Source organism: Chlorocebus sabaeus, chromosome 5 (genome assembly GCF_047675955.1).
Source record: "Chlorocebus sabaeus isolate Y175 chromosome 5, mChlSab1.0.hap1, whole genome shotgun sequence".
NCBI lineage: Eukaryota > Metazoa > Chordata > Mammalia > Primates > Cercopithecidae > Chlorocebus > Chlorocebus sabaeus.
The window spans coordinates 71942763-71955310 of record NC_132908.1 but is presented as its reverse complement, the minus strand read 5'-3'; the positions used below and the strand labels follow the sequence as shown (position 1 = coordinate 71955310).

At 47.9% G+C, this 12548-nt stretch overlaps 1 protein-coding gene and 1 pseudogene across 3 annotated transcripts in view; both read left to right on the top strand.

The window, feature by feature from the left end:
* The window catches only part of CFDP1 (craniofacial development protein 1), a 142060-nt gene extending 138911 nt beyond the window's left edge, over positions 1 to 3149 (top strand). For all 3 annotated transcript variants that reach the window (XM_007994088.3, XM_007994089.3, XM_038008259.2), the window contains one exon: positions 2816 to 3149. In XM_007994088.3, the coding sequence (XP_007992279.1) occupies positions 2816 to 2906 (91 nt within the window). In that variant the 3' untranslated portion in view covers positions 2907 to 3149. The remainder of the gene's footprint in view (positions 1 to 2815) is intronic.
* A 7563-nt stretch (positions 3150 to 10712) lies between these two features.
* On the top strand, positions 10713 to 10825 carry LOC119627827 (U6 spliceosomal RNA; annotated as a pseudogene).
* The last annotated feature ends 1723 nt before the right edge of the window (positions 10826 to 12548 follow it).

Genomic DNA, 12548 nt, shown 5'->3' with positions numbered 1-12548 from the left:
GGGGAATAGTCGCCAGACCTGCCTTGATGGCCTTTGTCTGGGTTGCCCTTGAGAATTCAGTTGCATCCTGCACATGTGCCCCTCATTGCTGCCTGAGGCCTCCCTAAACCTGAACTCCGACTGCACCTGCCTGTTTAGCACCCAACCTGGGCTTCACTCTTGATAGTCTCAAGGTTAGCTGGACCCAACACAGCTTCTGGGAACGTGCAGGACCTTTATTCATACCCAATTAGCATCCTTATTTAAGTGTCACTTCTTATTTACAGGAAAGTCAGGGCTGGGCCCAATGGCTCTCACCTGTAATCCTAGCACTTGGGAGGCCAAGGTGGGAGGATCGCTTGAGCCCAGGAGTTCGAGACCAGCATGGGCAACATGGAGAGACCCTATCTCTACAAAAGATTTAAAATTAGCCAGGTGGTATGTGCCTGTGGTCCCAGCTACCTGAGAGGCCGAAAGCAGGAGGATTGTTTGAGCCTGAGAGGTCAAGGCTGCAGTGAACTGTGTTTGCACCACTGCATTCCAGCCTGAGCAACAAAGCAAGACCCTGTCTCAAAAAAATAAAGTCAGGAAGAAAGACCCCAAATGCTTAAAGCCACATACTTACTCCTTTCCTCCACCTGATCTCCCAGACAGGTAGCACTGGAAGATGGCTCTTGAAACATACCCTAAATTCTTCTTGCACCCGCGGGCCAACAACAGCACAGCAAGATCTCATGCTGAGGCTCACCTCTCTTTTTTCTGCTGGCACTTCCAAGGGACAGTTAAAGTTCAGTGCTGTTAAAATCCTGGTCCCCATGGTAGTGAGCCTCCCTGGGGCTGGTGGGGCTGGGGTGGAGAGATGACCAGTTGTAGTGAACCTCAAAATGTAGTGAACCTCAAAATGGCCTCTGAGGCCATTTTGGTTAGCAGCCCCCACTTGAGAATCACAGGTCTCTTAGTGGGAGGTGGGAAGTGAGTTTGTTGTTAGATGTCTACACTTCCCTACCTGTCTCCCCTTTTTCTCTTTTTATCCAAAGGGGTCCACACTGTCTGCAGCTTCCCTGACTGCCAGGGACTCTGAAGTTTGAATTCAACCAGGCAGCCTGTATTTTTATTTGTTGAATCTGACAACCCTGACCCCAGGGGCTTTTATCAAACCTAAGAGCAGGCCCTGTCATTGTGTTTCCAGCCATTCTGGCCTCATGGACGGTTTTGACACAGCAGCTTAATATCTGAGCCAGACCAGGTGTTTTGGTTCCTCACTGCTGAAACCGTAAGTCCAGACTTGGGCCATCTACTATCGTCAGGAGCCTGTTGGAAGCTGGCTTCCTAAAACCATGGTGACAACATTACCTACCATTTTATTGAGCATCTTTTCTGTGCCCGGTGTGATGTAGACACTATTTTATTTAATCCACACAACAGTCCTTCAGAATGGAGTCGACTAGCCATTATTTATTATCATTATTACAAATTAGGAAACAGAACTAGCAAGGTTAAGTGACTTGCCCAGAGTCACACAGACAGCAAATGACAGGACTCAAACCTCCAGCCCTCTGGCCTCAGAGCCTGTACATTTCTGGCCAGCCCTCCAGAAGGGTCAAAGTAGTCAGGCCTAGCTGGAAATGAGGTAGGATGATGGATGGTACTTCCCAGGATGCCGCTGGGAGGGAAAGCAAGGCCCTGGCCTCCGCAGGGGAACACAGGTTCCTGAACCCAGTAGCATTCTCACTATAAATGTAATGACTTTGTAATGACAAATGCACATTTTCCACAGTGCAACAAAAGAAAAATTAGTGCAGAGATTCAATTATGTCTCCCGTTTTCGATAGCAATTTTTGCTCTCTCGATAGATTAATTAGCGGCAGAGATCTCCTCCCCCCAGGCAAATCGCAGCACAGTTAATGGCGAGGAGATACATTAAGATGCAGCTGTGTCTCATTAAGCAGCCAGCCTCGCTCCCAGCAAGCACGCCTGTGCTTCAGCCCTTGCTGCTTTCCCGTCCTGCCTGGAGGACAGAGGGAAAGTTTGCTGAACCCAACCAGATTCGGGAGCAGAGTGTCCACCTTTCAAGGGGATCCTGTGTGTGGACTACAGGCCACAGAGGCCCTTAACTTCATTCTCTTAGAGGAATTTAGGGAAAGAGTTCTCCTGTCATCTTAGCAGAAGCAACCTAGACCCAAACAGGGTGGAGGGGATACCACGGAGAGGAGAAAAGGGTGAGGGGGGAAGAAAAGAGCTCAGAGCATTTAAATCGCTTCTGAAGTGTGCAGTTTATGAACCTCAGCTCACTTCATCTTCACAGCAGCCCTGTGAGGTCATTTTTACTGTCTTCTTTCCTTCATTACCACATGCCCCCATTTCACGTTTTGATGTATGTACGCAGGAGGCATAGCTTTCTCTTACCCACCAATTCAACACACCACTAAAGCCAAGAAATACAGCATCACCATGCTGCTGTATAGAAAAGTGAGGCTCAAAGATGTTCATTCCTTTGCCCAGCTAATCAGTGAGCTAGAGCTAGGACTTGAACCCATGCTTGTGTAAACCCGTATTCTTTCTTCTTACCTTAAAGTCCTGTTAGAAAATTGCAGCATCTTCCTGCCACCCAGCCTCTGATATACTTTCCCTTTGATAAGCTGTTGCCTTCCTTTTATTTTCACCATCCTTGTTTAGACCAAATGTGAGTGGTTTGGATTGTACTGGAAGAGTCATGGGTGGTCACTCTCAGCACCATTTACTGTAACTTAGTTTATCCCTGGGGCACGGGACCATGCAGGGAAGGAGTTTCTCCTACTGGATTCTACTGACAAACACTGTTTTCATCTTCTTCTAGGTACATTGAACGGAAAGCCTTCCTCGACCGAGTGGATCACAGGCAGTTTGAAATTGAGCGAGATCTCAGGCTGAGCAAAATGAAACCTTGATGTTACAGGCAAAATCAAGAGCAGCTTAATCCTGTTTACAATGTGAGCTTTTTGTGCGTCTGTGAAATGTTTCCCAGTGTTTCTCATGATCTGTTTCCCAGCAAGGTCTTTTTTTTTTTCTACATTGAAGTTCTGTCTATGTATCTTAATCACAAATGGTTTCATTCACTTTACTTTTAAAAATTTGTCCTTAAATGAATAAATAAAATAAAAGTTGGTCCTGTGAGAGGATGATGAAGATGACGACCTCACTCACCTTCCTTTTATTCTGCTGCAAAGTCCCACCCAGTTCAAGACAGCACATTCCAGGTCTGTCCAGGTTGGCAGAGGTCTTGCCAGGCATGGTGAAGAGAGCTGACCAACCCGGGTGTGAATTTTCTGGGACCAAGAGGCTCTTTCTGCAGCCAGCCTTGTCCCGAAGACCTAGAGAAGGTGGCTCACTAGAGTGACTGGAATGCCAGGCCCCTTTGCAGCTTGTTCTCATTTCCACTCGGGCTTCTCTCCTGATCTCTCTCCTGAATGGATTCCTACTGATGGCATGTAAGGCTGAAAAGAAGGATATAGTATTGCTGAATTAGCTGTTTTTTCCCTTCAGCCTTTTTCCTCTTCCCAAAGAAAAGTTAAATTCAGATATGCTCCCACTTCAATAGTTCATTAATTTTTAGTTTGTCAGAGAATATTCTGAAGGATTTTCTTTTTTATACTCATAAGAAAATGTAAATTCCAGGCTTCCTGCTTAGAGTCAGACATTCTTTGCAGAACAGCAGAGAGGAGAGTAACAAATCTTCAGTGAAGAGGGAAAGGGGGATAGAGAGCATTCATATTAATAAAGCAGGAAACCCCACAACCTGCTCCTGGTGTGTGTGCCTGCATGTGCCCGTGTGTTACTCGAGTAACATGACAGGTTTGGGTGATGACAGGATCCCTAAGACTGCATTCCATTTCTTGCTGGACCAGCTCTGTGGCCCTGACCACAGGTCATTTTTCTGTGCCTCCATTTTCTGGTCTGCAAATGGCATGAATAACACCAGTACCTCCAACGGGTGGAGTAAGCTAACAACACACCCGGCGGGTATGAGTGCTAGTTTATGGCAGGTCTCCCAATCTAGGCCTCTAATGTGGTGAGAATTCATAGCAGCAAAGACCCGACTGTCAACACTAGATGGTTATGGGCTATGGATCTTATTACTCAGAAAGGTAGTTTACAAGTTAAATTTGAACACAGTGTCTATTCACATCCCCTCTGATAAATAATTCTAAGTGATTATAGAGCATTTCAGGCCAGCGTCACAACAGGCGGCCTGCGAGGTCTTAGTTATGGTCCCAAATGGGACATAAGAATAACAGAGGAAGGTGGGCGAGGTGGCTCATACCTGTAATCCCAGCACTTTGGGAGGCTGAGGCAGGTGGATTGCTTGAGCTCAGGAGTTCAAGATCAGCCTGGGCAACAAGATGAAACCCAGTCTCCACCAAAAATACAAAAAGAAATTAGCCAGGCATGGTGGTGCATGCCTGTAGTCCCAGCTACTCAGGCAACTAAGGTGGGAGGATCACTTAAGCCCTGGAAGTTGAGGCTGCAGTTAGCCAAGATCATGCCATTTCACTCTGACCTGGGCAAAGGGAGTGAGACCCTGTCTCAAAAACAAAAAAAGAATAACCTAAGAGCTGCCAGTATTTTGATGAGAGGACATCCAGACCTTCAGGAGGTAGCAGCCAAGATTTGATGTGAACGTCCTCCCACATGGTACTCTCTGGCTCATCATCCGTCATTCACCACCATTTGGCAGCTGTTTCCCTAACTTTTCTCTGGAGTTCTGAGTCCCTCTTCCATTGCGTTTCACAAAGTTCTTCATCTCAGCAGCCAGTATCTCAGCAACACGTGAGCTGGCGCTCTCCCTGTTTGAAAAATGATCTGGAATCCAATAGAATGAATGGTGCTGAGTTCGTGGTAAGTTAGGGTTTTTCTTTTTAGCCAGTGTTAACACCTGTGAAGCCTAAGGGATTAAGACAAAAGCTGCAAAGCCTGCTGGGTTCTTCTTACAGGTGGGTTTGCTATTCCTGTTTTGCTCCAAGCCATGAAGAGAGAAGTCAGGTGTGTCAGTGAAAGTCATAGCTGTGTGCTTGGACCCTGCCTGTCTTGTTCAGGATCCAGCCCCCACACAGGTTTCTCCATCTGTACCTGTGTTCAGTTAATGTCACAATTCTGGAGAAATGTTGGTTCCTTTCTGCTGTCTCTTGACTGGTGCCCGTTTTCCCAGCAGGGTTGCTGCCCACATCTGACTTCCACACAATCACCCATTACCTTTCCATGAGTCTTTTAGAAAACCCCTCTAGTCTAGTCTTTTTTGACAGATTCTGGCTGCCTGTCAGGGAATACATGGCTATTTGCATCAATCCTGTTACAGGTGCCCTGTTTCCCAATTTGTAGATCCCTACTTCGGAGTCTCACACTTTGCCACTTTAAACTGTGCTGTTTGCCTTGACTTCAGCTGTCACTCTCTTGATCTACATGGAACCTCTTTAAAAGCCTCCTGTACTGACCTCACTTCATCTCACTAATGAACTGCTTCCTCTGGCTGATATATATGCATCTGTGTGTATGTATTATGTACCCGTGTGTCATCTTACAATGAGAGTTCATATCAGACTTTCATTTATGTCTCAGTGCCCATAGCTGGGTCATTGAACTACCTCTACCTGTAGGAAAGGCTGGAAAAGTGAGTGTCATGGAAAACAGGCAAGGAAGGGGGTGATTAGGAGTATGTAGTAGGTCAGCTAACCAGTGTACCTGACACACCCAAGTCTTTGTTATAAACCAACGGGCTTTTCTCTATTTGTTCTTTAAAATTGTCCCAGGCTGGGCACAGTGGGTCATGCCTATAGTCCTAGCACTTTGGGAGCCCAGGAGTTTGAGACTAGCCTGGGCAACACAGGGAGACCCCATCTCTTAAAAAAAATAAATTTTTAAAAATTAGCCAGTTGCACTGGCACATTTCTGTAGTCTCAGCTACTCGGGAGGCTGTGGTGGGATGATCAGTTGAGCCCAGGAGGTTGAGAGGTTGCAATGAGTCATGATCACACCACTGCACTTCAGCCGGGGCAACAAAGAAGACTCCGTCTAAAACAAACAAACAAAAAATGGTCACAGAGAGGCACATAGGTAACTAGGTAGGTAGATACGTAGGTAATAAGATTAGACTAGATAGGTTAGATTAGATTAGGTGGTCCCAGAGTGAGACCCCATCTCAATAAATAAAATTGTCCCCAGAGGAGTAGGTGGGGTTTATTGAAGCTGGGAGAGGAGTATATTAGATTTATTATACTATTCTCTCTACTTCTATATAGATTTGAATTTTGCATAATGTTTTTTAAATTGTCACAGGGAGGCCAGGCACAGTGGCTCACGCCTGTAATCCCAATACTTTGGAAGGCCAAGGTGGGTGGTTCACCTGAGGTCAGGAGTTCAAGACCAGCCTGACCAACATGGTGAAACCCCATCTCTACTAAAAATACAAAAATTAGCCAGATGTGGTTTGCACGCCTGTAATCCCAGCAACTCAGGAGGCTGAGGCAGGAAAATCACTTGAACCCGAGAGGTGGAGGCTGCAGTGAGCCAAGATCGCACCACTGCACTCCAGCCTGGGTGACAAAGTGAGACTCCATCTGGAAAAAGAAAAAGATTGTTAGAGGCTCTAAGGAAGGACTTTGATGTGCTCAGGCTGTTTTAGGAGAGTGTGGGCAGCCTCCCAGGGCTCACCTCCCCACCCTGCAAGTCTCACAATGGCCATGAGTGTGGTAGAGGGGACTCTGGTCCAGGAAGGAGGTCCTCTCTGGCTCCTAAGATCCTGTGCCTGTTTTTCTTTTTTCTTTTTTCTTTTCTTTTCTTTTCTTTTCTTTTTTTTTTTAGACAGAGTCTTGCTCTGTTGCCCAATTAGTGCAGTGGCATGATCATGGTTCACTGTAGCCTCGACCTCTTGGGCTCGGGAGATCCTTTCACCTCAGCTTCCCAAGCAGCTGGGACCACAGGTATACGCCACTGCACCCAGCTGACTTTTTAATTTTTTGTATAGATGGGGGCTCACTGTGTTGCCCAGGCTGGTCTTAACTATGCCTGTTTTAACAACTTGGAAACCAAGCTTTGCAGATTCTATGTCACATCATCTTCCCAGACTCTGAAGGACTTCCTTTGGCCCCTTCTTTTTACTCCTTACTGGTGTGGATCAAGTTCAAGGGACAGGGGAACTGGCCAGCAAGACAGGGTCCTTGGGCATTGGCAGTGGGTATCTGCAAATGGGTGGCTGTTTCTTGTACATGTAAGCCAGGCCCCAGGAGGCAGGAGTCTTCTCAGGCCCTGCCTGACCATCCCCAAGGGCTAGGTGCTGTGGCTGCAGAATGGAGCAGGCCTTTGGCACCAGCCAGTGACCCAGGCAGAGGACCAAGCAGGTGGGTGTCCATGGGGGTGCCAAGATGGGGATGGACCACTCTTGGGTATTCCTGTTGGTCATCTGTGCTGCCTGAGCCCATCTGTGCCCTCAGTGGGACCTACCTTCTCTGCCAGCATTGCTACCTGTCCCACCCTCTTCCTACCTCATGCTCAAAGGACTGAGCCTCCGCAGCAAATGCCTAGCCTTTCTCAGGGACCGACCCACTGAGACCATGCTGATGGGTGGGACTGATTAAAGTGTGTTTGCCTTCAATCAAGAATCACCTTTTCAGCCAGGCACGGTGGCTCATACCTGTAATCCCAGTACTTTGAGAGGCTGAGGCAGGCACATCGCTTGAGGCCAGGAGTTTGAGACCAGCCTGGGCGCTATATACTTGTAGATATAGCGAGACCCTATCTCTACAAAAAAATTGAAAATTACCTGCACATAGTGGTACGTGGCTGTGATCCTAGCTACCTGGGAGACTGAGGTGGGAGGATCACTTGAGCCCGGGGGTTCAAGGCTATAGTAAGCTGTGATTGTGCCCTTGCACTCCAGCCTGGGCGACAGACCAAGACCCCATCTCAAAAAAAAAAAAAAAAAATCACCTTTTTTTAATTACAAGTCTGATTTGAACCATGACAGACACCATCCTGCCCAAAGTGACTAATATTTTATCTAGCTCTCACATCCACATTTAGTGAAAACTCATCTATCTAACTCCCAAAGGAAGTGATGTCCCTTTATCCAGGAGTTGGAAATTGTCAAGGAAACTGTTTGCAGGAAGTGGGAAGTGGAAAGAGTGAGTCAGTGCTAAGAGGTGTTTGGCAGCCTTCTGCAGGGCACAGTGCTTGTCCCCTGCTGTGGTGTGAATGGCTGACAACGACAGTCCAAGGATACCTTAGCTGGTCCTGCGGAGTCCAGAGACTCCCCTGGAGTTGACTTTCGTGGCCTTGCTCTTGTCCTCTTCAAGTCCCAAATGGGTGTGTCAGATTTCCAGGGCATCTGGTACCTTCTCATTACTGAAAAAAGCTGTCCTAAAACAGGATAATGTCAAAAATAAAATAAACCTCTTGATGTGCTCTGCTCACCTATTTTCTAAGGAACGCAGTGCTCTAATTAGGAACTCTGCATAAGGTCTCTAGGGGCAAAAGGGGACACATTAAGAAGGAAATCCTGAGTGAGCTGTACACTGTCAGCGCCCATAAAAAGGTGCTGGACTAAGGCCTGACAGACACTTAGCTGGCACCTGACTTCAGAACTGGGCAGTGCAGGTTACTGAGTGGCTGGCACTGCGAAGGCCAAGGGAGACTTCCTGGGCAGGAGTGGAGTGATGGTGCTTCTGGCACCTGGGCAGGGACCAGGAAGGCCAGTGACAGGCTTTCCAGGTGCCATGCTGCCTCGTGGCAGGAGAACAGAGGCGGTGTGGTTGGTGTGGCGAGATGGGAGTGTGTGGTGTGGCGTAGTTAATGTGGTGTGGTGTGATGTGGTCTGCGGTCTGACACGGGGTGGTGGAAAGGGCCTAGAACAGGCTTTCAAGAGCAGTCTTCTGCTTTTTGGTATCAGTCCTTAGCCAGATCTGGAATTGCTCAGGCATATTGGGTAAGACTTACGACTTTTTTAATTACCAAAAAGCACAGGTGAACAAACAGGAATTGGGCTGAGAATGGTGGGCTCCTGGGAAGGATCAGAAGCTTTTAGCTTCATCAGCAAATGATCGGTTGGTCCTGCGTGCCAGGTGCTTCCTGGCACGCTATCTTGTTAGATCCTCTGCCCTTTCAGAGGAGGAAACTTGCCTGAGGTCATCCGGTAACACAGCCAGGGCTGCACACACATGGCATGGCTGGGGGGCAGGATGTGGGAGGGAGCAAGATTAAACAGCCTCTCTTCACCCCCTGGATCCCAGCGCCATGTTGGGAAGGAAAGACCTGAGCGCAAGGAGACAGAAAAACCAAAGGTTGAGAAGGTTCTTGCAGATGAAGAGAATGGCACCTGCCTGCTGGTACCGAATTTTTGTGTCAAGAGTTCACTGAGATGAGCTCAGCTGAGGCACCCTGGCCTCAGCTCTGGTACTGCCCAGTCTAGGGCAGCTTCTGACCCACTCTCTGCAGAGGAGAGGGGGTGCTGCTGAGAAGTCCTTACCTAGGACTCCCGCCTTGCTTCAGACAGGCCTAGTGGCCAGGTGTCACCCACGTCTAAGCTCTGCTCCATGGTCACGTTTCTGTGCTGAGCGTTTCTGAGTGAAGGGTGCTGCCCTCTTTGCTTTGAGACACTGCCTGGGGTTAGGGAGTGAAGAGAGGAGATGCCCAGATGACTGCAGCCACTTGGTGTGTGGGAGGTTCAGCAACTCAGGGACATTGAGTGCCACTCCCCTGCCCCGCCTTCTCTGGGCTAGAGATTCCCGTCTTGGCCTCTTCTGCTATTTCTTCTTTTGAAACAGAGTCTTGGTCTGTCGCCCAGGTTGGAGTACAGTGGGGCGATCTCAGCTCACTGCAGCCTAAGCCTCCCTGGGCTTAAGCAATCCCGCCACCTCAGCCTCTTGAGTAGATGGGACTACAGGCATGCACCACCACACCTGGCTAAGTTTTATATTTTTGGTAGAGATGGGGTTTCACCAAGTTGCCCAGGCTGGTCTCCAACTCCTGAGCTCAAGCAATCGGTGTGAGCTACCACGCCCAGCCTGCTAAGTCTTTTTTACTATTGGTTTTGTTTATGCCCTCCTAGAGCAACTTAAGTCCAAAAATACTACCAGATGCAATCTTCGTGCACAGCAAGTTGACCCCAACAAGGAAACTGGGATGGAGAAGTCCAGCAGGGTCACACCACAGAGCCCCTCCTTTGGGCCTCTCTCCCTGCTATGCAGCCAGCTTTCATTGTTTGTGGTCTCAGAAAGCTGATGCATAGGCTGAGTCTGTGCTCATATGAGGTACAAGGTGGCTGTGCTAGGGAGGAGGAGGGAGAGAAACTAACATAAGGAGAGTGCTGTGGGGTCAGACACATGACTTGACATCCTGCCTCTAACCCTCCTATCTCCAGGATCCAGCTAAATCCCTCCACCCCTGCATCTCAGATTCCTCACCTTGGAAAGGTTGCTGAGGATGGTGAATAATCCTGCTCTGCCTAGCTCACAACACTTTATTAAGTGAAATACACCATCCACGTTACTGTAATTAAATTGTGCCCATGAGTCCTCCTTCCCCAAGACAGCCAAACTTGCAGGAGTATAAATTAGTGCCACTTTACAGAGCACTTTGGCAATGTCTAATAAATCCGGAGTTGTACCTGGCCCCGGATGCAGCAACTGTACTCCCAAGATACATCTTGGAGAAGCATCAGCACGTGCACAAAGAGACAGGAGTACAGGTTAAGTACCCCTTGTCTGGTGCTCACTTTGGCAGCACATATACTAAAATAAAAATGGAATGATACAGAGAACATTAGCGTGGCCTCTGCACAAGGATGTGATATGGTTTGGCTGTGTCCCCAATCAAATCTGATCTTGAATTGTACTCCCATAATTCCCACGTGTATGGGAGGGACCTGGTCGGAGATATTTGAATCATGGCGGCGTTTTCCCCCATTCTGTTCTTATGATAGTGAATAAGTCTCACGAGATCTGTTGGATTTATCAGGGGTTTCTGCTTTTGCATCTTCCTCATTTTCTCTTGCCTCCACCATGTAAGAAGTGCCTTTCGCCTCCTGCCATGATTCTTAGGCCTCCCCAGCCATGTTAAGTCCAATTAAACTTCTTTTTCTTCCCAGTCTCAGGTATGTCTTTATCAGCAGCGTGCAAATGGACTAATACAGGATGACATGCAAATTCACGAAGCGTTCTATTTTTAAAAAGAAAAGAAAAAGTATCCCTTACCTGAAATGCTTGGGACAGGAAGTGTCTCCGATTTCAGATTTCTTTGGATTTTGGAATATTTGCATTAGACTGATCCAGCATCCCAAATCCAAAAATCTGAAATCCAACATGCTCCAATTAGCATTTCCTTTTAGCATCATGTTGGCACTCAAAAAGTTTCATATTTTGGAGCATTTTGGATTTGAAAGCTTAACCTGTATTGATAATTATAAAAACTTGGAAACTACTGTAGAGGAGGAAAAATTTTTCTTCTACTCTATTTATTTATTTATTTATTTTACATGTACATAGTTGTCCTCACAAGAAACATGAAGACCCAAAGAAACAAGAGTTGAAAGCTCATATACTGGGTTGGGCAGAGAGTAGTAAGTGTGACAAGGTGAAAGGGCCTGAGCTAGGGGAGTTACATTGGTTGGAAAAGTGGGAAGATACAGGTTTGTTAACAAGGTTCATACAGATTTCTCTCAGCCTTTAACTTCCCCTCCTTGGTGATAAGAGCGTCTCTTTCCTTCTGGTATAAGAAGGATACATTGGGTCGGGCACGGTGGCTCACACCTGTAATCCCAGCACTTTGGGAGGCTGAGGCGGGTGGTTCACAAGGTCAGGAGATCAAGACCATCCTGGCTAACAGGGTGAAACCCTGTCTCTACTAAAAATACAAAACAATTAGCCAGGCGTGGTGGCGGGCGCCTTTATTCCCAGCCACTCAGGAGGCTGAGGCAGGAGAATGGTGTGAACCCAGGAGGCAGAGCTTGCAGTGAGCCAAGATTATGCCACTGCACTCCAGCCTGGGCAACAGAGCAACACTCTATCTCAAAAGAAAAAAAGAAGGATACATTGGCTGGGCATGTGGCTTATGCCTATAATCCCAGCACTGTGGGAGGCTGAGGCAGGCAGATCACCTGAGGTCAGGAGTTTGAGACCAGCCTGGCCAACATGGTGAAACCCCATATTTACCAAAAACACAAAAATTAGCTGGGCATGGTGGCACACGCCTGCAATCGCAGCTACTCGGGAGGCTGAAGCAGGAGAATCGCTTGAACCCAGGAGGCAGAGGTTGCAGTGAGCTGAGATTATGCCACTGCACTCCAGCCTGGGTGATAGAGTGACACACTCCATATCAAAAAAAATAGGCCGGGCACGGTGGCTTACGCCTGTAATCCCAGCACTTTGGGAGGCCAAGGTGGGCGGATCCTGGGGTCAGGAGATCGAGACCATCCTGGCTAACACGGTGAAACCCCGTCTCTTCTAAAAATACAAAAAATTAGCCGGGTGTAGTGGCGGGTCCCTGTAGTCCCAGCTTCTCGGGAGGCTGAGGCAGGAGAATGGCGTGAACCCAGGAGGTGGAGC